At 45.0% G+C, this 22,040-nt stretch overlaps 1 protein-coding gene across 2 annotated transcripts in view; it reads left to right on the forward strand.

Annotated features, from left to right (window-relative positions):
* The window catches only part of LOC126298724 (uncharacterized), a 347,448-nt gene extending 328,658 nt beyond the window's left edge, over positions 1–18,790 (forward strand). The window contains exons 4-5 of one of the 2 annotated variants that reach the window (XM_049990154.1): positions 17,277–18,060; positions 18,153–18,790. In XM_049990154.1, coding sequence (XP_049846111.1) covers positions 17,277–18,032 — 756 coding nt within the window. In that variant the 3' untranslated portion in view covers positions 18,033–18,060; positions 18,153–18,790. Of the gene's footprint in view, positions 1–17,276 lie in introns of both variants that reach the window. The other variant, XM_049990153.1, reaches the window with a different exon arrangement.
* Positions 18,791–22,040: the final 3,250 nt, after the last annotated feature.

Below are 22,040 nucleotides of genomic sequence, written 5' to 3' on the forward strand. Positions count from 1 at the left end.
ATGCCTCTCTTTCCATAATTTGCATAACACTGACTTCCTTAAATTTTGCTTGTCAATGTCTGCTTGCATCTTCCGTCGCCTTCTTTGTCGGCACTATCTACACCTTCCTCATTCTCATCGTCATTAAAATGAATGACATTAACAGCAAGTTGTAGCGACTACCCGCGCAGACATTTTCCACGATCAGTTTTCGTCGTCACTGCGAGGTAACAACGTGCGCAGCTGTGAACTGGAACGTAACTGTAGCTAGTCACGTGACCAGTTATTTTCTGCTATGGCTAGGTAACCATTTCACCTGGCCGAGCAAGACACTGCTCAATAAGGATTTAGTATCACTTGAAATACTCATTTCGCACCATTAGTTCCCTATATCAAAATAGTTTAGAATCCTCTATCGTATGGATGGTTTTGCGAAGCACTGTATTTACACTACTGGCCATTAAAATTGCTACACAATGAAGATGACTTGCTGCAGACACGAAATTTAACCGACAGGAAGAAGATGCTGAGATATGCAAATGATTAGCTTTTCAGAGCATTCACACAAGGTTGGCACCGATGGCGACAACTACAACGTGCTGACATGAGGAAAGTTTCCAACCGATTTCTCATACACAAATAGCAGTTAACCGACGTTGCCTGGTGAAACGTTATGGTGCCTGGTGTAAGAAGGAGAAATGCGTACCATCACGTTTCCGACTTTGATAAAGGTCGGATTGTACCCTATCACGTTTGCGGTTTAACGTATCGCGACATTGTTACACGCGTTGGTCGAGATCCAATCGCTGTTAGCAGAATATGGAATCGATGGCTTCAGGAGGGCTATACGGAACACCGTGCTGGATCCCAACGGACTCGTATCACTAGCAGTCGAGATGACAGGTATCTTATCCGCATGGCTGTAATGGACCGTGCAGCCACGTCTCGATCCCTGTGTCAACAGATGAGGACGTTTGCAAGACAACAACCATCTGCACGAACAGTTCGACGACGTTTGCAGCAGCATGGACTATCAGCTCAGAAAACATGGCTACAATTACCCTTGACGCTGCATCACAGAGAGGAGCGCCTGCAATGGTGTACTCAACGACGAACCTGGGTGCACGAATGGAAAAACGTCATTTTTTCGGATGAATCCAGGTTCTGTTTACAGCATCATGATGGTCTCATCAGTGTTTGGCGGCATCGCGGTTAACGCACATTGGAAGCGTGTATTCGTCATCACCATACTGGCTTATCACTCGCCGTGATGGTTATGAGGTGCCATTGGTTACACATCTCGCTCACCTCTTGTTCGCATTGACGGCACTTTGAGCAGTGGACGTTACGTTTCAGATGCGTTGCGACCCGTGACTCTACACTTCATTCGATCCTTGCGAAACCCTACATTTCAGCAGGATAATGCACGACCGCATGTTGCAGGTCCTGTACGGGCCTTTCTGGATTCAGAAAATGTTTGACTGCTGCCCTGGCCAGCACATTCTCCTGATCTCTCACCAACTGAAAATGTGTGGTCAATGGTGGCCGAGCAACTGGCTCGTCACAATACGCCAGTCACTTCTCTTGATGAACAGTGGTATCGTCTTGAAGCTGCATGGGCAGCTGTACCTGTACACGCCATCCAAGCTCTGTTTGACTCAGTGCCCAGGCGTATCAAGGGCGTTATTGAGGCCAGAGGTGGTTGTTCTGGGTACTGATTTCTCAGGATCTATGTACCCAAATTGCGTGAAAATGTAATCACATGTCAGTTCTAGTATAATATATTTGTCCAATGAATACCCGTTAATCATCTGCATTTCTTCTTGGTGTAGCAATTTTAATGGCCAGTAGTGTAAATTGCACCGGTTTACTAGAGGTGGGCAAAGTCGTTCATCCTTGGGAACTAGTTCACTTGTGGTTTCCCTTTTTTGGGACGCGTTCATTTCTACTCGTTCACCCTTCATTGTGCTTGGTATATGGTTCTTATGAAAAATTGAAAATTAGTCGCATAGGTGACTGAAGATGGAAGGTGCCAAGAGGGGAAACTTGCCTCCCCTCTGGAGTACAGAGTTTTTATTTATAACAGAATTCTCACATACTTATAATTTTCTTGATTCTGCAAAACGTCTAGTTTAGCCAACTGTAGCTTTATGTGGCTGATCGCAGTGAAATAATACAAGGTGGCGAACGAAAAACCGCACCGACTACAAACTGTTGACAGCTACGAGCAGAATACGAAAACATGTAATAATTAGGTAGCGAAGAAATAACAAATAAACTAATGCAAACAACTTCGAAAAAATAGATGACGATTGGTAAGCGACTATGAGCAGTCTAGTACTCGCGGCGGATTTTTCGTGCGCCTGTACCACTGAAATAATATTGTGGGGGTCATATTCTGTTTACAAAATGTGACACCATACACTCGATTAGGAAGCGCGGACTTCATTCGGTTGTAAGTCGGTCTGCCTTGCTGTTTTACCTTGGATCAAAAAAAGCCGGAAAATGGCCACTCGTGTGTGCCGTGCCGACGTCCTTTGCATGTCTAATAATAAAAAATCTTGCCTTTTTACAAGGCAATAGTCAGTTGATACGCTGTTTTGTTACCTGAAAAGATGTGTGTCTTACATACCACCTAATTTTTATGTAATTTACATAATTATGAAATACATTTTAATTACCGGTCGTGGACGCTGAATAAAATACGAAAAGAACCAGAAGTTCAGAGTTCAAAAAAGGTTTGAAACAGATCTAGAATGGACGTGCGAAGCGAACGAAACGAACAACTCGATACTGAACTAACTATGAGCAGTCGGCAGTGGAAATGCGACGAGTGGCCACGCGAAGAAGGACAAGGCCGGCCGAGCGAGACCGACATGATGGAACGAGACCGCCCGACGTGCCGTTCGGGAACGAGACCGACGCCTTCCTGTTCTCGGGAACTATGAATAGAAGGCCGCGACCGAAGTGAACTATGAAAGATCGTTCCTTAGAATTCGTTCCTCGCTCGTTTCGTTCATCTTGGTGAATCGTTCCTTTGGAACCGTTAGTTCGCGAACGACCCGTCTCTAATGGCAACGACTGCGCTTTTATCTGCATCATCCCGACTGGCTTTATACAATGTCGTGGCAAAACATTATGACCACCTGCTTACTACACTACTGGCCATTGAAATCGCTACACCAAGAAGAAATGCAGATTCATTGGACAAATATATTATGCTAGAACTGACATGTAATTACATTTTCAGGCAATTTCAGTGCATAGATCCTGAGAAATCAGTACCCAGAACAACCACCTCTGGCCGTAATAACGGCCTTGATACGCCTAAGCTTTGAGTCAAACAGAGTTTGAATGGTGTGTACAGGCAGAGCTGCCCATACAGCTTCAACACGATACCACAGTTCATCAAGAGTAGTGACTGGCGTATTGTGACGAGCCATTTGCACGGCCACCATTGACCAGACGTTTTCAATTGCTGAGAGATCTTGAGAGTGTGCTGGCCAGGGCAGCAGTCGAACATTTTCTGTATCCAGAAAGGCCCGTACAGGACCTGCAACATGCGGTCGTGTATTATCCTGCTGAAATGTAGGGTTTCGCAGGGATCGAATGAAGGGTAGAGCCACACATCTGGAATGTAACGTCCACTGTTCAAAGTGCCGTCAATCCGAACAAGAGGTGACTGAGATGTGTAACCAATGGCAACCCCGACCATCACGCCGGGTGATACGCCAGTATGGCGATGACGAATACACGCTTCCAATACCATACTGTGCGACCATCAAGATGCTGTAAGCACAACCTGGATTCATCCGAAAACATGACATTTTGCCATTCGTGCACCCAGGTTCACATCACCGCAGGCGCTCCTGTCTGTGATTCAGCGTCAAGGGTAACCGCAGCCATGGTCTCCGAGCTGGTAGTCCACGCTACTGCAAACGTCGTAGAACTGTTCGTGCAGATGGTTCTTGTCTTGCAAACGTCCCCATCTGTTGACTCAGGGGTCGAGACCTGGCTGCACGATCCGTTACAGCCATGCGGATGAGATGACTGTCATCTCGACTGCTAGTGATACGAGGCCGTTGGGATCCAGCACGGCGTTCCGTATTACCGTCCTGAACCTACCAATTGCATATTCTGCTGACAGTCATTGGATCTCGACCAACGCGATCAGTAATGTCGCGATACGATAAACCGCAATCGCGATAGGCTACAATCCGACCTTTATCAAAGTCGGAAACGTGATGATACGCATTTCTCCTCCTTACACGTGGCATCACAACAACGTTTCACCAGGCAACGCTGGTCAACCGCTGTTTGAGTATGAGAAATCGGTTGGAAACTTTACTCATGTCAGCATGTTGTAGGTGTCGCACACCGACGCCAGCCTTGTGTGAATGCTCTGAAAAGCTATTCATTTGCATATCACAGCATCTTCTTCCTGTCGGTTAAATTTCGAGTCTGTAGCACGTCATTTTCCTTGTGTAGCAATTTGAATGGCCAGTAGTGCAGCTTCTTGGGCCATCTTTGTAACGCAATCTATCACCGATTCTGAGTACCATCGATTCTACAGTTCGTTTATAGATGTGTGGAGCTATGTGGCACCTGGTGTCTATGCACAAGTCATGTAATTTCTCGTAAATAACTGGCCGCTTATTTCTGTACTCGGTGATGGCGCTCGATAGCGACCCAGACGGGGACTATCGGATTGACATTAGGCGAATCTGGTGGCTAAGACACACGATTCTGGTTTCAATAAACGGACACTAATACTGATGACAGATGGCATCGTCGTCAGGGAAGACATCAAGCATGAAGAGATGCAGGTGATCCACAGCTGACCTGGTGTCTTCAATTACTACCAGAGGTCCCACGCAAGCACAGGAGAATGTCTATCATAGCATAATACTGCTCCCACCAGCCTGCGTCCGTGGCGCGATTCACGTTTCACGTTTAGCGCAGCAGTTCGCGTGGATGACGGTGTTTGTGGAAACCACCATCGACCTGGTTTAGCAAAAACGTGATTCATCCGATGAGCCAACTCGTTTCCAGTGATACACGGTTCAATCTCGATGATGCCGAGCCCATTTCAACCGTAATTGATGATGTCGCTGAGCCAACATGCAAACACGCAGGGGTCGTGTGCTGCGAAGCCCCTTGTTCAACAATGTGCGTTGAATGGTGTGCTACCATCGTCATTGTGCTCTTTCGCCAGAGGTGCCACATATCGCCCTCTATCCTTCTTCACAGAGTGGAGAAGCCTCCAAACCCCACGTTTTGTAAAGAATCGTGGACGTCCAACCACTGAGTGCCTAGTTGTAGTTTCACTGCCCTTCTACCACTTCCCGTAAATGCTCACGGCAGTTCCAATGAACATTCTACCAGATTCGCCGTTTACGAGACACAGACTCTGTGTAATAATAATCTGCCCTTTCGCAAAGTCGCTTATCTCAGTGGATTTCTCCATTTGTAGCTCATGTCTTCGCAAGGGAAATCCGCCATCCGTCTCTGTTCGGGTCACACACTTTCCTTACTGCGTCACCTGCCTGCTACGCCACCAGGAGGCAGAGTGAACAGTGGTCCTAATGTTTTGGCTTATCAGTGTATACCATCCACTGATAGTGCTGCAACCTGTGAGTGGTTATTGCACGTTAACGTCTAACAGAAGCGGTGGTCGCATTAATGTGACTCAAGTGTGTATTTAGCCATAAGGCGGGTAGCTCCCCTGTCCTATAATATGGGAACGGTATTTTGCTAACGTACAGTTGCTTCATACTTAAATGTACCTAGGTGATAGGGTGCGCGCCAGTTGAGGCACAATGAGAACACTGCCCAGGTTAACAACGCGGTTCAAAAATGGTTCAAATGGCTCTAAACACTATGGGACTTAACATCTGAGGTCATCAGTCCCCTAGACTTAGAACTACTTAAACCTAATTAACCTAAGAACATCACACACATCCATGACAGAGTAAGGATTCGAACCTGCGACCGTAGCAGGAGCGCGGTTCCGGACTGAGTCGCCTAGAACCGCTAGGCCACAGTGGCCGGCAAACAATGCGGAACAAGTTTATTACATATTCACAAACACAAGTCTCCTTCGTGAAGTTTTAAGTTATATACATATGAGAGTTCGTTTGGTACTTTGAGCCCCTCTGATGTTTAAGTGGCTGAAGGCCAAAGTGAGTAAAAAAATGTTCATGTCCAGACTCACGTGGAATGTTCTAGAGTTAATAACACAATTAGTCTTGGTCTCGGCAAAGAAGGACAATATACACTTAGTTGGCATAAGGCCAAGTCTGAAGAAGTAGTCACTGCCGTAAGCTCGGTAGAAATTAGAAATTAAACACAGCACGGCGCCTGTTCGACGATGGATCCCTAGTGAGAGCTCTGATTGGTGGACCTCTACTGTGGTCGGCACCTGGCCCAGAGAATTCGAAGGAAAAACAGATGCGATAGCTGAGACCGAACTGCCATTCCGTGGTTGCGCGCCGGCCTAAATACTGTCGCTGCACATGGATACGGTGCGCGCCGGCCGCGGTGGTCGATCGGTTCTAGGTGCTTCAGTCTGGAACCGCGCTGCTGCTACGGTCGCAGGTTCGAATCCTGTCTTGGGCATGGATGTGTGTGATATCCTTAAGTTAGTTAGGTTTACGTAGTTCTAAGTTCTAGGGGAGTGATGACCTCCGATGTTAAGTCCCATAGTGCTCAGATACATTTGAACCATTTTTTGTCACTATAAATAAATAACAAATAAAAATATTTGTAATGTTTATTTATTATTGTTCAGTATAGAAACAATAACACAAGTTAAATGCATTGAAATAGCCCCGTGCATCAGTGTCGGACCTTTACACTAGGCACTTGGCACATCTACAGCTGGCAAAGCGTCTGCTTATTGGTGGCTGCCAACGTCATTCCCATGGCGTCACAGAAGCCGTACTTCAGAATTACGACCGGTCTTATAAATGGTATTAAGTTTCATATAATTTTAAGTTAAGCTGATGGCCAAATGACACTCAGAGTCCCTCACAAATTACCGGTTCTGTTCGCATGCAAATCGTGTTCGTAAAATAAATATTGAAAGGGACTGGACGGGCGTACAAACACAAAAATCACCAATAAAATTCCAAGGGATTGTGTTGCACATCAAACGATTCCGCTTGATCTGAGGATTATGAAAGTGAAACTGGATTTTGTCTAGGCAAAGGTATTTCGAGTTTTATATCCGCACAAGGCGTGACAACACCGCGAACCGTCGCTGTCGATACAGATCTGTACTGCTACATGAACACAAATCGATGATTAACGTAGTTACCAAATATCTTGAAAAGTTCTTCACTGATCTACTTCAAATTTTTACACGATGTTCTCATAATTTTTCGGAGTGACATATGCTGCATTTTTTAAAATATATATGGCGTATAAATAGATATACACCATATCAAGGGGACATGTTGTTAGCAAAAATCTGGAAAAGTTCTTGACTCATTTATCAAATTTTGGCACGGTATTCCAATATAGACACCTTGATGGACATAGGCTATATTTTTAATACATTTTAGCTCGGTGCATAAGTTCGTAGCGTTTTTGTTTTCCAAGTTGCTTTTCCAGCCGCTACACGTTTATTTATCGATTTTTATTTTTTATTTGTAGTTCACTGTTGCTATTTGATTTTACAAGTTATTGTGTCATTTGGAGATTGTGAGTGGCACTGCGGATGCTAGAAAATGCAGTACCAAGTGGAGAAATCGGAACATTTCCAACATATTCATCTGTTTCAGTTCAGCAGAGGGGTGACAGCAGTGGAGACAGATAGAAACATTTGCGCCGTGTATGGGAATAATGCCATTGGACAATGCACGGCAAGAAAATGGTTTTCTCGTTTTAAGGCGGATAGTTTTGGCACTAGTGACTCTCCACGTTCAGGAAGACTTTCGGAGCCTGATGGAAATCCTGTAAACGTATTAATCCACCGTGTACTGCAGAAATGGCAGATGTGATGAACTGTGAACATTGCATCATCGTGCTACATTTGCTTGCTGTGGTGAAGGTTCAAAACTCGAGTATATGCGTACTGGATGCTCTAAGCCAATACCACAATATCAGTGGGTGACAATATGTGCATCTCTGCTTGCTCGTCAACTGCCTCGTGAACAACACCGACCATTCCTATCCTGCATCGTTACTGCTGACCAGAAATGGTGTCTTTATGCTAACATAAGGAAAAGAAAGCAGCAGCTCCCCGTACAAAGATATGCGCGCATCCACAAAAGATTATGTTATGTGTCTGTTGGAACAGCGGTGTGGTGTACTACGAATTGCTCCTCTGAAGTGTAACCATCACTGCTAACATTTATTGCCAGCAACTGAGACGTCTTGCAGACGCCTTCCGAGAACGAGATCAGGAAGACTGTGTGAAGTGGGCGTTCTGCTAGACTGGCATAAAACACTATACAGGAGTTGGCTTGATGAGTAATTCCGCATCCACCTTATTCACCTGACCTTGGACCCTCAGATTTTCACTTTTTCCGCTCTCCATCGAACAACCTTCAACGAAATGCACTACGAATATGGCTCGACGAGTTCTTCTTCTCAAAACTATATGATTTCTAGTCGAGGAATCAAAAAGTTATCCCGGCATTGGTAGACTGTTGTAAACAGTGAGGGAGAATATATTATTGATCAAAAAAGTCTGTGTTATGTGTATTTGTTGTATTTATTAAACTTATGGAAAAATGCTAGGAACTTATGCACCAACCTAATATAATGCGAGGGTCATTCGGAAAGTAAGCTCTGATGGGCCGCGAAATGGAAACCACTTTTAAAATCAAAAATGTTTTATTTGCAACAGTTGGCTACGCCTCCCAGCCACTTCGCTACGACTTGGACATTTGTCTTAGCGTTTCCAATATTCTTGTCATAGTAGGCAGCCGCCTGTGCCAGCTCGTTGTTTGTGCCAAAACGTTGTATTCGTAGCCAGCAGTTCATATGAGCAGAGATAAAACTCTGTGGGGACCAATTACGTGCTGTATTGTAGGTGATCAAACTTTTCCCATCGGAAACGCTGCAGGAGCATCTTCAGTGCTCCTTCAGACTGCGGCCAAGGATTGCCACGAAGAAGAAACCGCATGGCAGTCATGTTATGTGGGTTGCATGGCATCAGGCGAAATCTCTCACCAGGCGCTCCTACTTGGCGGGAGACACTAATCTCTAGGCATCTTCACGTGTTCACCGTTCGCTCAGAACGGAAAAGAACAACGTACGTGATCGACAGAAACACTGTCCAACACACATGTGCAAAGCTTCATAGCATTTTCACTGTGGTTTCCACTTCGTGGCCGATCGGAGCTTACTTTCCGAATAGCCCTCGTATGCACATATTTTCGAGGACCATTCGGAAAGTAAAGTCCGATCGATCGCGAAATGGAAACTACAGTAAAAATCCGATGAAACTTTGCACAGATGTTTTGGTCAGTGTCTCTCGAACGCCTGTCGATCGCGTCACGTCACTCTTCTCAGTTTTGAGCGCACAGCGTGCACGTAAAGGTGGATAGAAAAAACGTCTCCCGCCAAGTGTGAGTGGTGGGAGATTTCGGTAGAAGCTATTCAACCCACATAACACGACTGTCATGCTTCTTCTTCTTCATGACAATTGTCACCCGCACTCTGCAAGGGCGATGAAGACGTTCCTGCAACGATTTCGATGGGAAGTGTTGGATTACCAACAATAAAGCCCGGAAATGGCTCCCACTGAGTTTCGTTTCTGCTTACAGGAACCGCTGGCTATGAAGACAACATTTTGGCACAGACAACAAGCTGTAGACCAGCGTAGAGATTTGGCGGAAAGCACAGGCGGCTGCTTTCTATGGCGGAGCATTGGAAAGTTGCTACAACGCCACGAGAAATGGCTAAGTGTGAACGGCGACTATGTAGAGAAAGAGATGGAAGGTCTACCTAACTGTTTAAAATAAAACATTTTTGAATTTCACAGTTGGTTCCATTTCGCGACCGATTGGACCCTACTTTCCGAATAGCCCTCGTATATAATATGTGATATGGACAATTTGTCAGCAAAAATGTCGAGACGTTCTTGACCTTCTTACTATAGATTTTTACATGATACCCTAATAAATATTCAGACGGACATAGACTATATGCTTTTTAAACATGTTTGTGCAGGTCTTCCGTTAAAAACGACTGCGAGAAAGAAAATGTTGTGTTATGCTGTGCTGCGAAAATGTTACGTTTTCATTCTCGCAGTCGATTTTAATGGAAAACAGGATATCTATATATATGGCTTATTGGCTTCCAGTTAGAATACTACTACGGAATCTGAAACACTTGAAACCTTGAAATCGTAAGCCTTAGCAGAATAAAACTGCAAAATACTGTCATTGAAGATACTATCCTCAGATCCAGCAGCAAGAGATGTCTCTCCTGCATACCAATGTTCCCAACCGATTTTCCCATTTATTTTAAGCGACTTCAGTTCTCAATCAAGGTTTCATTGGCAGTAACAATAAACAAGTTCAAGGTCATAGAAAGAGGAGAAGAGGAGAGAGGAGGAGAAAGTGGACAAGAGAGGGAAGAGGAGGAGATGTCAGAGGGAGAGGGGGGAGGGGGGGGAATTTAGCACGTATCTCAAATTCCCTTACATTATGTGATCAAAAGTATCCGGACACCTGGCTGAAAATGACTTACAAGTTCGTGTCTCCCTCCATCGGTAATGCTGGAACTCAATATGGCGTTGGCCGTGATGACAACTTCCACTCTCGCAGGCATACGTGCAGCCAGGTGCTGGAAGGTTTCTTGGGGAATGGCAGCCCATTCTTCACGGAGTGCTGTGCTGAGGAGAGATAGCGATGTCGGTCGGTGGGGCCTGGCACGAAGTCGGCGTTCCAAAACATCTCAAAGATGTTTGTAGGATTCAGGTCAGGACTCTGTGCAGGCCAATTCATTACAGGGATGTTATTGTCGTGTAACCACTCCCGAGGTGACTTAGTCTGTTGTCCTTATCATTTAATCATCATTCATGAAAGTTGCGAGATTGGGCTGAGCAAAGGCTGGGAATTTGTACGGGCGCTGATAACCGCGCCTCACAAACCAAACATCATCATCGTGTAACCACTCCGCCACAGGCTGTGTATTATGAAATATCACGGATTGCGCGGCTCCTCCCGCCGGAGGTTCGAGTCCTCCCTCGGGCATGGGTGTGTGTCTTGTTCTTACCATAAGTTAGTTTAAGTAGTGTGTACGTCTAGGGACCGATGACCTCAGCAGTTTTCTCCCTTAGGAATTCACACACATTTGAACATGAACAGGTGCTCGATCTTGTTGTAAGATGCAATCGCCATTGCTCTTCAACAATGGGAAGCAAGAAGATGCTTACAACATCAGTGTCGACCTGCGCTGTAATAGTGCCACACAAAACAACAACGGATGCAAGCCCCCTTCATGAAAAACACGACAAAACCATAATACCACCGCCTCAGAATTTTACTGTTCGCCTACACACGCTGGCAGATGACGTTCAAAGGGTATCCGGCATATCCACACCCTGCCATCGGACCGCCACATCGTGTACCGTCATTCTTCACTCCACATAACGTTTTTCCACTGCCCAATCGTCCAATGTTTATGTTCCTCACACCAAGCGAGGCGTTGTTTGGAACTTCACCTTGTGATGTGTGGCTTATGAGAAGCCGCTCGTTCATGAAATACAACTTTTGTCACCTCCCACATAACTGTCATAGTAATAGCAGTCGATCGTGATGCAGTTTGGAATTCCTGTATGATGGTGTGGATAGATGTCTGCTTATTACACGTTACGACCCTCTTCAACTGTCGGCGGTCTCTGACAGTCAACAGACGAGGTCGACCTGTACGCTTTTGTGCTGTACGTGTCCCTTCACGTTTCCACTTCACTATCACATCGGAAACAGTCACCTAGGGATGTTGAGGAGTGTGGAAATCTCGCGTACAGACGTATGTCACAAGTGACACCCAATCACCTGACCACGTTCGAAGTCCGTGAGTTCTGCGGAGCGGCCCATCCTGCTGTCTGACGATGTATAATGACTACAGAGGTCACCGATATGGAGTACCCGGCAGTAGGTGGCATCACAATCCATCTAATATTGAAACCGTATGTATGTGGGGGTGTCTGGATACTTTTGATCGCATAGTGTATTTAGCATTTACCAAGCATTGCCGGGTTCTCTAGTGAAACTGTATGAGCCGACAGTGACTTGACAACGAAGCCCAGAATCTGAACGCCGGAAGACGGAACGAAACACGACGCGTGAGTCAATCTGTGGGGGCAGCAGGGAGTCCGAAAGCCACGTAGAGATCAGCACGGAGATAAACACAAAAGTGACTGGCGCGAGAGACTGACACTAGTACGCCGAAACAGAGCACGACAGCAGGCGAAAGGCCAGGTCCGAGGTAGTTGCAATCAACGTAACAACGCCGGCCGGAGTGGCCGAGCGGTTCTAGGCGCTACAATCGAGAACCGCGCGACCACTGCAGTCGCAGGTTCGAATCCTGCCTCGGAGTGGATGTGTGTGATGTCCTTAGGTTATGAAACTTCCTGGCAGATTAAAACTGTGTGCCCGACCGAGACTCGAACTCGGGACCTTTGCCTGTCGCGGGCAAGTGCTCTACCATCTGAGCCACCGAAGCACGACTCACGCCCGGTCCTCACAGCTTTACTTCCGCCAGTATCTCGTGTCCTACCTTCCTGAAAGAAAGGATATTGCGGAGACATGGCTTAGCCACAGCCTGGGGGATGTTTCCAGAATGAGATTTTCGCTAAGCCATGTCTCCGCAGTATCCTTTCTTTCAGGAGTGCTAGTTCTGCAAGGTTCGCAGGAGAGCTTCTGTAAAATTTGGAAGGTAGGAGACGAGATACTGGCAGAAGTAAAGCTGTGAGGACCGGCCGTGAGTCGTGCTTCGGTAGCTCAGATGGTGGAGCACTTGCCCGCGAAAGGCGAAGGTCCCGAGTTCGAGTCTCGGTCGGGCACACAGTTTTAATCTGCCAGGAAGTTTCATATCAGCGCACACTCCGCTGCAGAGTGAAAATCTCATTCTGGAAACATCGTAGGTTAGTTAGGTTTAAGTAGTCCTAAGTTATAGGGGACTGATGACCTCAGCAGTTAAGTCCCATAGTGCTCAGAGCCATTTGAAGTAACGTAAGAACTGTTGGTCAGCCCTATCGCAACTGACCGCTACACGCCGGACTCTGCGTCCCTGGCCATGCCACGCTTCGCGTGCGCCCTCCATGCACAGCAGCTCATCTGCATCCATCTCGATGTCTGCTGGCGGTGATATTAAAGCAAGAATTATTTATCTGTTTTTATCAATGTTAAATTAATTAACAGTTATTAAAAACATATTTTAAGTAACTTTAGTTATCAGAATTGAAGTATATGATCTTATGCAACGATTTAAATCCTCAGTTGCTTCAAAATGCTTTTCTAAAAAGGTACCGACAGGGATGGGGAGCGGTGCCGACTCCAGTGGCGTGCACAGCTCTGCGAAGTTTCTCGGCTGAGGATTCATGGCATGAACAACCAGATCGAGATGGTCCCATAGATTCTCGGTTGGGTTTAAATACGGGGAGTTTGGTGGCCTGGGGAGAACACTAAACTCATTTTGGTGTTTTTCAATCAGGCAATGTACTGCGAGGTATGTGACACGTTGTATTGTCCTGCTGGTACATGTCATCGTGTCAAGGAAAAACAAACTGCACGTAGGGATGGACACGGTCCCCAAGGATAGATGCATACTTGTTTTGATCCATTGTTCCATCCAATATGACAAGATCTCCCAGCGAATGGAACGAAAACATTCTCCAGACGACAACGCTCCCTTCTCCAACCTGGACCCTTCCGACGATCGTCGCACGCTGTTCGCTTTCAGGCGTTTCACGCCGTACGCGCCAACAGCCATCTGTGTAATCGAGCATAAAAGGTGGATCACCTGAAAAGGCCATCTGTCGCCACTCAGGGCACGTCCAGTTGCGTTCGTTGCAGATGAACAGCAGTCAGCCTCAGTGCATGAACCAGGTGACTGCTGCTGAGGCCCATACGCAGCAACGTTCGCTAACGGTCGTTGAGGAGACACAGTTGGTAGCCCCTTGGTTCATCTGAACGGTATCTTCCTGCACGTCTCGCTGAAAAAGGTGGTTATTCAGACTTCTGACAGATGGTCATTTTAATGTGACTGGGCAGTGTAGGTCACCGTGAATAACAATCTCTTCCAATAGATGCTAGTAACGTTGGAGATAATTTCTAACAACGGGACCGCGCCTGCTCGTCATCACCGATTTCGTCCAAATGTATGGTATATGCAGGGCTTGGCCAAAAAGAAAGTGAGAGAAGTGGGAGATCCAGATGGCCAAGCGTTTAGAAAAAAAATATTTTTGACGTGGGTCGTGAGGGAAATGAACCATTTGCGTTACAAGATAGTGGTTGGCTCAGCGGAAAAAGTACCGATGGTAATCTGAGGGTCGTGGAATGGAGTCCCTATGAGAAAACTGTTGTTTATTCCTTTTATTTTCAGATTTTACGTTACTTACGGTGCAAATAAACGGAAATAATGCTCAGTCTATTGTGTTCTTTAATATTTTCATAGAAGTCATGAAAAGGAAAGGGAAAGGAAAATTTGGGATCGCAAATAAATTTCCAAGAAAGGGTTTTACTTACAGCAGCCACGACGATTCCCCAAATAGCATTCCAGAAATGGAGTGTAATAGAAGTGTACAGAACTTCGTATTCCGTTAGTTACGTTTTGAACCTCGAGCAGCCCTCGGTAGCTGCGCTCTAACAATAGTTCCCAGGCGCAGGTAAAATCGTTCCATCGAGCGTGAAAAACAAAATACATCCCGAGAAGTTTGCATAAAAGCACATTCCATTGCACATCACGAGCAATACTTGCCAATGTTTGGCGAAATGCCGCGTTACGTGTGGTTTTCTGCCAAACTGTGCGATGACAGAAAACCTTTCACGAAATTAAACCAAGTTTTATTTCTATAGAAACTTTATAACAATCTTGTAACTGTAAAAACACGGTGTTTATAACGTGGGCAAGATACCGAAGGAATTACTGCTTCCACTGTGTGTACAATGAATATCGCACCAGCACGCTTAAATCATCAACTTAAATATAAGTACCTAATTTTATCACAAATTTCTCGTGTACACCTTACAATTCCTTCCCCGCTGCCTGGTAACTCTACTCACACAAATGGCTCATCCCTCAATCGATCCGCTCCAGAACTCCTACTTTTTTCCAAACACTTAGTCATCTAGCGCTCTCACTTTCGCCACTCTCATTACTGGCCAAGCCCTTCACATACCATAAATGTGGACGAAATCGGCGATTCGAATTGTAAAAGGGAAACCAACCACGAAAATTTAAGTTACACAAAAAAGGTGATAAAGTAAGTGCACATAAATAGATTTATATGAAAACGGATGGATAATGTCAAGCAATGTTATTTAGTGGCCGATAGTGTCCGTTGTGTTCATCAGAAACAATTATTAGTACAAAAAATTGAGTTCATTGTTTACTAAGGTGCTTTCATCTGAAGCAATCGATTAGGAATGACGGCCATAGATTTAGTATAAGAACGGTGAGTCCAGTAAAATCATATGATAACACCATCCATAGCTCATGAAAGCGAGGTTGCTGTTCTAATTCATCAATTTAAAAAAATAATTCTGCTTAATCACACTTATAATGTAATCACCTTCAAGCCTGCTCACATTCAAGCTGTTGCCTTTCGGAAGAACAAACTTCCACTGTCAGACACACATCATCACAATATCGGAATACTTCAACAAGCAGAAGCACAAATCGTGTTCGTACAAAAAAGAGGGGGGGGGGGGGGGGGGGAATAACGAAGACAACTTAGTTTAAAAAATTTACTGCTTTGTTGTTATGCACTAGTTTTTGCTTTTTTCATTGACGTATTCTGGTTCTTGTGATGATTTGTGTCTGAAGATGGAAGCTTGTTTGTGAAACGATTGTTTTAATGTGATCAGATTTTTAAGGTGATTAACACTGAGTGTGGATGAGCCCAATTATTATTTTTTTAATTTAACACCATACCTTTGGCAGACCAGTTTCTGCAGTACGATAACTACTTTCCGCAGATCCACAACATATATTTCATCATCGTGTGCACCATTGCACCCGCCCCTTTCTCTCAATGAGTTTTATCGGAACATTCCGCAAATTCGCTGCGGTTCTGACTGCGAGGATAACAAAGAAAGTGACTTCCAGCTGACTACAAAAGCATATTAACGAATACCAGTAACGATGGCGTTTATTGTTCACCCAAGTACGTGCTTTCACTATTTTTACCGCTTTTGAGAGCCTAATAATAGCGCAGGATCATTTTTCGTAAGGAGTGTTTATAGTATAGCAAACTCTGTGCTATCCATGATACCTTATTAACAACTTCATGTACAAAATATCAGCTGATCTAGAGTCAACGACCACAGTTTCGACCTGCAGTGTTGTAACTAACAAGTTCTTCTAAATAGACCTCTGTTCCTATTGTTATTCAGCGGCAGTTATCAGTATAGAGGCATCCGGAATGGTTCTTTAGAAAAATCCACGGCCGATGCCATCTTCACGTTTGTCCAATCGTAGCTTATGCTGTTTTTCTAACACCCTGATCGTCAACCGGACATTCAGGCCATGATCTTCTTTCTTTCCTTATCAACGGCGTCATGGATCTAAAGCAACCTGGACCAGATAAACCCCAGCTATTTATTTATTTTTTTAATTTGCGGCTTTCCTGCTGATTTTATTATCGTGATCTTATATCATGTTTAATCACAACATCACGTAACAGTTTAATGAATGTTAACTATTAGTAATACCTGTATAATTAGTTTCATGCAGCTGCTCCTCTTCGTATACCTTACTTCTTCCACATAGCTAATGAGACCTAAGGAATACATGGGTGAACGAAGAGCACAGTTGTCATAACCACGCGTCTGAAGGAGAATGTTTGGTAGACCTGTAATATACTTTGCCAATGCTACGTAATCTTTCTTTAACATCCGAATATCACTTCTGTCTTCGTCTTCGTTACATTTAATATTGGTTATAAACTCATCGGTAGCGTTTGAAGCAAAAATATGCTGTTCGTGGCAAATGTTTATTCCTTAACTATGTTCAGAGTTTTACACAAATTGTCGAATTGCCTTGACTCCGATATAAATCACAAATTATGTTTCGCCCTTTCGCTGAAATTACTCATGCATGTTTCTCTTTTTCAGTTCACACTGACCTGTCAAGAGAAAACAATGGAGAAGATGGTTCAGATAATTGAAAACTGCAGCTGCAGTACCTGCAGCGCAGGGAACGACATCTTGGATGGCATGCTTCAGTACCCGTCCCCTCCGGAGGGTGGAACGCCCAACAGAAACACCGATGGCCGAACGAGCCTCGGCTGGATGGTAGAGAGCAATGAAGAAAGGTCTCCTGACAGCGAAAACCAAGACTCGGCGGAGAACGAGAGGGTCCTGGTCCTCATCAAGAAAAACACGGACAACGAAGAAAACGAGGAGGAAGATGAAAGGCAGGACAGCATAACTGAATCGGACGACAAATACGTACGCACAGATAATTTCGAAAAAGAAACAATCAAAAACTTGCTCCAAGAAGCCGAAATGGCAGAGTACTATACAGAAGAAAAACTGAATACCCTGTGTAAATACTATAAGCTAAAGGAAAACTCAAAGTCTACAGACACGTTTAAACACGACATCCTCAATGTTCAGCACAAAAAAGCATACACGAAGGAGGAAAACGGTGAGCATCACCACAACGGCGGCCAGGGCACGAGGCATCACCACCACCCACATCGTGGAGGTGCTCACCACTCTTCTCAACAACTGCACAAAAGTGACGGCCAGATTGACCCCACTCTGGATGTTTCCGCAGATCAGCTGAAACCTGCCACAGGCGGAGAGGACCTGAGCTACATCCCATCCAGTGAGAAAGACAGTGACAATGCTGCGAAAGTGGATTAGCGCTGTCCAGGAGCACTCAACCATTTAGGTAATACTATGATTCCTATGAGGACAGTTTACCTACCACACACAAAATAGTCACCCCGTAGGTAACTAAAGCTTTATTTATTTCTTTTTTAGAAACAAAATTATACTGTGTGGGAGTTGCCAACCACTGTGCATGAAACTCGGCACAATTTTCGTATTCACTACTATTTCAGAAGATCATCACTGACAATAATTGGACGTTTTGCAATCTTGATGTGCCTAAAAGAACTGCACTGAACCAACACAAACAATAAGAAAATATTATTTATATACAAATACGCAGTGATAAATAGGCTTGAGGGATGTATTTGTTTTGTTACTGTTACAGATTGTGTGGTTTCTTTATAAGATATATATATATATAATTGACTTTACAAATGTAACCAATTTTAACTTAAATATTTCCTTCGGAAACTCTTCAGATATTATTTCCTATTATTCTAATTATTATTTAATTGTATTTGAACTGTATATAGCTGTTAAGTGGCTTCTGTTAGAACAGACTGTTAGATACTCTGGTCAAGTTGAGCCACATTAAAAAAGACTTAAGTCAAAAAAGCATATGACATTTTTATTCCTTTTTACAGAATGTTACGAAGACGTCTTTTCTTGTACTCTGTTGCTGATATTTTGTTTGTTTTTAAATACAGAGGAATAATTGTAAATGGTGATTATATTTTATATTTATATGTACTTAATTAAATTTCTTAATAAAATTTTGTTTAATGTTATGTAATATGTAAATGTTCTCAATAACTGGAACTGTTCATTACAAAGTATGAAAATTATCAGCAGGCATATGACATAAAAGTCCCTAAATCTATTAATTATGGGCTGATATTTGAAACAAAATCCCATACGAAGTGACCCGAAGGATGGAATACACTTGTATAATTCTTTTATGATACCTCTTTGGATGAAAAACGTACGAAACGTCTTGGGAGAATAGGCAGGTATGATAGTTTTTTTTTTGTTCAATTCATGTCACTTCAGCACATTTTCCCAGTATATATACAAAACTTCTCTAATGCCAGCTGTGATGTAATATTCTATAATGTCTCTGGCTACTTTGAGTTACATGTCTGTAGCTGTGAAATACACTCCTGGAAATGGAAAAAAGAACACATTGACACCGGTGTGTCAGACCCACCATACTTGCTCCGGACACTGCGAGAGGGCTGTACAAGCAATGATCACACGCACGGCACAGCGGACACACCAGGAACCGCGGTGTTGGCCGTCGAATGGCGCAAGCTGCGCAGCATTTGTACACCGCCGCCGTCAGTGTCAGCCAGTTTGCCGTGGCATACGGAGCTCCATCGCAGTCTTTAACACTGGTAGCATGCCGCGACAGCGTGGACGTGAACCGTATGTGCAGCTGACGGACTTTGAGCGAGGGCGTATAGTGAGCATGCGGGAGGCCGGGTGGACGTACCGCCGAATTGCTCAACACGTGGGGCGTGAGGTCTCCACAGTACATCGATGTTGTCGCCAGTGGTCGGCGGAAGGTCCACGTGCCCGTCGACCTGGGACCGGACCGCAGCGACGCACGGATGCACGCCAAGACCGTAGGATCCTACGCAGTGCCGTAGGGGACCGCACCGCCACTTCCCAGCAAATTAGGGACAGTGTTGCTCCTGGGGTATCGGCGAGGACCATTCGCAACGGTCTCCATGAAGCTGGGCTACGGTCCCGCACACCGTTAGGCCGTCTTCCGCTCACGCCCCAACATCGTGCAGCCCGCCTGCAGTGGTGTCGCGACAGGCGTGAATGGAGAGACGAATGGAGACGTGTCGTCTTCAGCGATGAGAGTCGCTTCTGCCTTGGTGCCAATGATGGTCGTATGCGTGTTTGGCGCCGTGCAGGTGAGCGCCACAATCAGGACTGCATACGACCAAGGCACACAGGGCCAACACCCGGCATCATGGTGTGGGGAGCGATCTCCTACACTGGCCGTACACCTCTGGTGATCGTCGAGAGGACACTGAATAGTGCATGGTACATCCAAACAGTCATCGAACCCATCGTTTTACCATTCCTAGACCGGCAAGGGAACTTGCTGTTCCAACAGGACAATGCACGTCCGCATGTATCCCGTGCCACCAAACGTGCTCTAGAAGGTGTAAGTCAACTACCCTGGCCAGCAAGATCTCCGGATCTGTCCCCCATTGAGCATGTTTGGGACTGGATGAAGCGTCGTCTCACGCGGTCTGCACGTCCAGCACGAACGCTGGTCCAACTGAGGCGCCAGGTGGAAATGGCATGGCAAGCCGTTCGACAGGACTACATCCAGCATCTCTACGATCGTCTCCATGGGAGAATAGCAGCCTGCATTGCTGCGAAAGGTGGATATACACTGTACTAGTGCCGACATTGTGCATGCTCTGTTGCCTGTGTCTATGTGCCTGTGGTTCTGTCAGTGTGATCATGTGATGTATCTGACCCCAGGAATGTGTCAATAAAGTTTCCCCTTCCTGGGACAATGAATTCACGGTGTTCTTATTTCAATTTCCAGGAGTGTACATCAGATATAGAGGGTGATTTTGCTAAATGCAGACAAACTGCAAGAAACGATTCCTGACAGGATAAGCAGCAAAAAGTCACATGGATATATTACTGGAAATGTGTACCAATCAAAGTACACCTACTTGAAGATGAGAATAAAAGATCTCAGATACTGACTTAAATATCAGCACCAGGCAGTTGGCCCGCCAGCATAGGGTAAGCCAGAAGACATTTTGCCAACGTCTGCGCCACTTACGATGCGTGCAGGCCTTATCACATATTGACTTGCCTCCCTGTTGGCGGTATTGTCGCTGTTTCGTTGCACATGCCACTACAGTGCTGGGAATTCTGCAGCCATCCTACTTACGTATGACGCAACCTTTCAACCTTTACAACACCCACCTGTGGCTACAGTGAGTCCCCATGGTATGGTGGCAGCGAGCCAACACGGCTTTAGCCTCAATATGTGGGTGTGGGTTGTTAGTGGGCACCTTGTGGGGCTAGTCATGCTTCCACAACGCCTCACAGATGAGCTATACCTGCACTTCCTGCAGGTAACGCTGCCTCTTCTGCTGGAAGAAGGGTAAAATGGCTACAACATGAGAATGCTTCAGATCACTGCCCTCTCAGGTGTGGAGCTAAAACACTAATACGTATAGGACATACCCACTTGCTTTATTTTTTCTCATGTATGCTTTCAATCATTTATATATAAGCTGTCAAAATTATTGCATCTCTATCTATAAGTGAGTGTACCTCCCTTGGAACGCATTTCTAGCCAATGTCCGTATGGCTTTTTTTTTTCTCCTTACCCTCTCAGGGGGCGTTTCCTTCAGTTTGCCCTCATTTAGCAAAATCATGCTGCATATACAGGGTGAGTCATCTAACGTTACCGCTGGATATATTTCGTAAACCACATCAAATACTGACGAATCGATTCCACAGACCGAACGTGAGGAGAGGGGCTAGTGAAATTGGTTAATACAAACCATAAAAAAATGCTCGGAAGTATGTTTTTTAACACAAACCTACGTTTTTTTAAATGGAACCCCGTCAGTTTTGTTAGCACATCTGAACATATAAACAAATACGTAATCAGTGCCGTTTGTTGCACTGTAAAATATTAATTACATCCAGAGATATTGCAACCTAAAGTTGACACTTGAGTACCACTCCTCCGCTGTTCGATCGTGTGTGCCGGAGAGCACCGAATTACGTAGGGATCCAAAGGGAACGGTGATGTACCTTAGGTACAAAAGAGACTGGAACAACACATTACGTCCACATGCTAACACCTTTTTATTGGTCTTTTTCATTGACGCACATGTACATTACCATGAGGGGTGAGGTACACGTACACACGTGGTTTCGGTTTTCAATTACGAAGATGAATAGAGTGTGTCCCGACATGTCAGGCCAATAGATGCTCAATGTGGTGGCCATCATTTGCAGCACACAATTGCAATCTCTGGCGTA

The sequence above is a fragment of the Schistocerca gregaria genome, chromosome X (genome assembly GCF_023897955.1).
Source record: "Schistocerca gregaria isolate iqSchGreg1 chromosome X, iqSchGreg1.2, whole genome shotgun sequence".
NCBI classification, from domain to species: Eukaryota; Metazoa; Arthropoda; class Insecta; order Orthoptera; family Acrididae; genus Schistocerca; species Schistocerca gregaria.